The 4,811-nt window shown below is 32.1% G+C and overlaps 1 protein-coding gene across 1 annotated transcript; it reads left to right on the top strand.

Moving 5' to 3' along the window:
- Nucleotides 1-241: 241 nt before the first annotated feature.
- LOC107899317 (probable WRKY transcription factor 49) lies at nt 242-1,729 on the top strand. The gene is made up of 3 exons (XM_016824999.2): nt 242-769; nt 864-1,010; nt 1,141-1,729. The coding sequence occupies exons 1-3, from the start codon at nt 516-518 to the stop codon at nt 1,631-1,633; spliced, it is 894 nt and encodes a 297-aa protein (XP_016680488.2). The 5' UTR covers nt 242-515; the 3' UTR covers nt 1,634-1,729.
- Nucleotides 1,730-4,811: the final 3,082 nt, after the last annotated feature.

The raw sequence follows: 4,811 nt of genomic DNA, 5'->3' as shown, positions 1-4,811 counted from the left end.
TGTAGTTTTACATACTACAGATGAAGAGCAAAACAGAGTTGATTCAAATAAAACATAATCCATCAAGTTCGTCAAGATACTTTTAGTTATTGTATCAAACCCCCCATCAAGATAAGCACCAATATGGTATACACTTGAGAAAGATTATATTTTTATTTTTAAAATTCCATTTCCATATAGTTAAAAAAGTATATTTTATTATTATATAGAAATAAATATTGAATAGGAGGAGAGTAAAGACAATATATTCTTTAACAAAGTCAAGTTATAAATGTTTAAAAGCCATCAACTTATCTTCATAAATAAAACCCTAACCCTAGCAACTCTTACTTTAAAGTCAAGAGGGCTCACACTCAAAAACCTAAACGTCATAAACTTCCTTGTTCATCTGCTCCACTAGTCTCCTCTTTTCACCCTAAATATTGTACTTGCTAATTATTGCATTATCCTTTTGGGAGTCTTCTCCTAAGTATTTAATTAGATAAACTTAAAGTTTTTGATGCAAGGCTTCTGTAATGGAGGAAGGTGGTGAGAAGGATGATTGGGTTGATGATGGCTCCCAAGAGGAACTTGTAAGAGAGCTTCTTGATGAGGAGTCACTTTTCTTTGTCCTATCTCAAGGTACAATTCAGCCCAAAGCGATAACTTCAGAAGAAGAGGTCAGTAAACAACGTCTGTCCAATGTGTATTCAGGGCCGAGGATCGAAGATATTGAGAATGCTTTATCATCAGTGTCAAACTGGAAGGATCAACCCCAGCAGACCACTAGGTTAGTTTGGTCTTCCCTTGGATCTTTCTTTGAGCTAATGATTAATGTTTCATTTGATCTTAATTAAATTAACAAAATATTTGTTTTTCGACAGGATTAAATCAATGCTGGAAAGAAATTTGAGTAAAATAGAGAGTAAGTATACTCTAAAGGTCAGAAGCTGTGGCAATGGCATGGCTGATGATGGATATAAATGGAGGAAATATGGCCAAAAATCCATCAAAAACAGCCCTAATCCAAGGTCACTGTCTTTTTCCTCTCTCTCTCTCTCTCTCTCTCTCTCAACCTAATAGAAATCTGCTTGCTTAGTTATTGTTCTGAAAGTTTCCATATTAAGTAAGTGGGTTTTCCTTTAAATTGGGATGAAACAGGAGCTATTACAAGTGCACGAACCCAAGATGCAACGCGAAGAAGCAGGTAGAGAAGTCCAGAGATGAGGCAGATACACTCATCATCACCTATGAAGGGCTCCACCTACACTTTGTCGACCCATATTTCCCACCACTCAATGACCAGCCTTTTCAACATGATAATAATGCACCAACCAAGAAGCCCAAGAAGGCCATTTCGGAATCTGATGAGTCACGGGCTTTTGGACTTCCACAAACAATGCAAATCCAAGAAGCTACAACAAATAATATCAACTCAGCTGTCTCGTTGGAAGGCTGCCCTTGCCCTCAAGAGGTAGCTTCGGAAGGGTTGCTTGAAGATGTAGTGCCTTGGATTATAAGGAATCCATTCCACAACAATATTATCTCCTCCAATTCCACCTCTTGTTCATCTTCACAGACTCGCTCCCCTCCTGTTTCACCCTCTTCACTCTCTTGGTCTCCTAATTATAATCCCTGGCCTGTTTTCATATAATCATCATATATTGTAGCATTAATTAGGTGAACATTTTTCTTTGTGGACCGGAAGTTGAAATCCCAATAAATTATAGTAAGTTTTTATTAATTCTAATTACTCTGCTCTTATTATTATGATCAAATTAATGGTGTGGTTCCACACAACAAAATAATTGAATGACTTGTAATTATAGAATTTTAATTCTAGATTGGTAGAGTTTAATTATATCGTAATTTTTAATGTTCTATTTGATGGTATAAATTGTAATTATACAATTATATAATTTTAAATTCTAAAAATATATTAATTATTATAAAATTATCAATAATAAATTTCTAAAAAATTAACAAAACCTAAAATCCAACTATTATATATATAAATCACGTTAGTCTAAAAAAGTAGTCAACAATACAATTAAGAAAAATAAACATTCTAATCAATTTTATCTAATTCTTCTAACGTTCCATATTTGTTGAGTTATTTTCTCTCTAATATTAAACATATACTCATTATTATCATTGATTAATCTTTGACTGAGTAGATGTTTATAATAAATACTATGTAATTTAGTTAATTATTTAGTATACATTTTAATAAAAATAATTTATAATAAATACTATATAATTTAGTTAATTATTTAGTAGATTAAAATGTATTGAAAATTATATTTCAACAATAAAAAATTCAAATTATTTAAACAAAATTAGTAAAATAACACTAGATTTTTTTCACACCCACGATGAAGATGAAATAAATTATTTTATATTAAAAACGTTTTCTTTTAAAATTTGTTTAATAATGAATATAGGTGGAATGGTAACAAACTTGTACTTAATTGTAACACCCCCTCACCCGGTTCAGTCGTTGAACCCGAGCTATAGGATGCTAGCACAGTTAACCAAGCATATCACAAATAAATTCGGCTTTAAACATTCCATTAAATAATACACATGATATAATCCAAGGAAAATAGGATTTATAAACATATTCGAGTTCAAAACTTTTATGAAAAGATAGGTAACAAGAAAAAAAAAGGGTCACATGGCTGTGTGACAAGTTGAGGTCGTGTATGTCACACCTCGTATTTTTATGTATTATTTCGTCAATTTATTGAACAAGCAAGTATGTGATCAAGTGGTAAGGAGCTTAATTAAATTCCTAGAGATTTTAGGATTCTATTCCCCAACCCACTTATTTTTTTTAGAATTTTTAGCATTAAAAATAATGGTCAAACCCCCCTTAGCCGTCCACCTCAATTGCCTTATAGGCAAGGATTCTTTTCCCTTTTTACTAGTCAACTTATCATGAATAACCCCCTTTTCACTCCATTGATCCATTTTTTTATGCCTTCGTCCCCCTATTGTCATTTTTTTCCCCTTACCATAACATGGCCTACCAATGCATCTAGACACTCCTAAACCCTCATTTTTATTTTTATTCACTTTTCTCTCATATTTTTCTCTCTTTCTCCTATAACCACTATTGTTTTCACTTTTTGCCACCATACCACCACCGTTGGCCACCATTTCTTCACCAAATCACCACCTCGACACCTCTAAAACCTCCTCTCTCTTACACGACTCCTCTTTCACCATAGCCACAGTGCTGTGGCCACACATCCACCGCTATTAGTCACCATTTTCACTAATTTTCATCTCTTCACTTCTTTAATGATAATTAATCTACCAATTCTCCTCTGTTAAGTTCATAGATTATTTTTATGTTTCAATCTATTCTTTTTCTTTTATTTGAATGTTGAACTCCTCTTTAAATAGATCTCCTCCATTGAACAATTATTCCGGTGATTGTTGATCTCTCCAACTTAATCTTAGTAACGTAAGTATCTATGGGAAAATCCATATCAATTTCTCCATTACCTTATAATTGCATTTAGGGGATGATTTTTTACGTTATCATTTTTAAAGGGTTAATTGAATTATTCAGATTCTCTACACCCATAATAAATCAATCGAATTTCTTCATAGTAAGGAATCAAGAGTAAGTTCTCTACTCAAACTCTTATATGTTGGAGATTAAATTCATGGCCAAGACTAATAAATTGTATTTATTTAATAAATCATCTTTAAATTAGATCAAGAGGGAGATTTGTCTTTTTCTTCCATAACTGAAGATTAGAGTTAAGATTTAACAGAAAGACTAATCATCATGTGTAGATTTAACTTATCAGAAAATTTAATTATGAATTTATCGATAAAAATAATAATATTTATTAATATTGAAACTATGATTAAGATCTATATGTTGTGGGGGATACATTAAGTATTCCAAAGAGATGCTAAATCCGAAAAAAATAGGGAAATTACAAGTGTTTCAAATTGACTATTATGGTGATTGTATGTTATAAGAAATATGGTTAAATGATTAATGTGAAATGATGTGTATATACCAATTCTCATGACATGTGATTTTATGGCAAAATTGATTATGCATGATATATATTTTTTAATTATGCCACTGATTTATTAACTGAGATTTGATTTGCATATTAAGCATGTCGATTATGATAAACTGATATTTGATTTGCATATTAAGCATGTCATTATGATAAGCTGATATTTGATTTGCATGTTAAGCATGTCGACTATGTTGATCTTAGATTTGATTCGCATGTTAAGCATGCCTATTGAAAAATATTGTTCATATGTCATATCACATGGATAGGGTTGGGATGATTATGAAAGGAGGAAGACTTGACAGTTTTACTACAAAAATTGAGTGGCTTGTCCACAATGTTATGAGTGGCTTGTTCACAATGTGCAGCTTGACTGTAACATTGAGTGGCTTGGCCATAACTCTATGAGTGGCTTGTCCACAACATGTAGCTTGACTGCAACATTTAGTGGCTTGGCCACAACGTGGTGTGTTATTGGATGGATGATGTTGCGTGATAAGTTTTATATTTATGATTGATCGTACTTGAAAACTAACTATTATCACGATAAAGGCAAGTGCACCTATCGAATAGTAGTATAGCTTATAGCAAGACCGGAATGTCGAACCCACAGGAACTAAAAATACTAGTATTAACCTTCTTTTTATTATCTAGCCTAAAAATAAAGGGATTTGCTTTATCTAAACTAATTAACTAAACTAAGAATGCACAGGAAGTAAATTGGGGAAATACTTTTGGGAAAACTGATTAATTTAGACAATAACCAAGGAAGAATCCACCTAG

Source organism: Gossypium hirsutum, chromosome A04 (assembly GCF_007990345.1).
Source record: "Gossypium hirsutum isolate 1008001.06 chromosome A04, Gossypium_hirsutum_v2.1, whole genome shotgun sequence".
NCBI lineage: Eukaryota > Viridiplantae > Streptophyta > Magnoliopsida > Malvales > Malvaceae > Gossypium > Gossypium hirsutum.
This window is presented reverse-complemented; position numbering and strand designations above follow the sequence as displayed.

What these genes read in the sequence shown, in the direction of transcription:
- LOC107899317 (XM_016824999.2), top strand. Translation starts at nt 516, where the DNA reads ATGGAGGAAGGTGGTGAGAAGGATGATTGGGTTGATGATGGCTCCCAA. An exon ending in CAACCCCAGCAGACCACTAG is followed by an intron (nt 770 to 863) that starts GTTAGTTTGGTC and finishes GTTTTTCGACAG; the next exon opens with GATTAAATCAATGCTGGAAA. An exon ending in AAAAACAGCCCTAATCCAAG is followed by an intron (nt 1,011 to 1,140) that starts GTCACTGTCTTT and finishes GGGATGAAACAG; the next exon opens with GAGCTATTACAAGTGCACGA.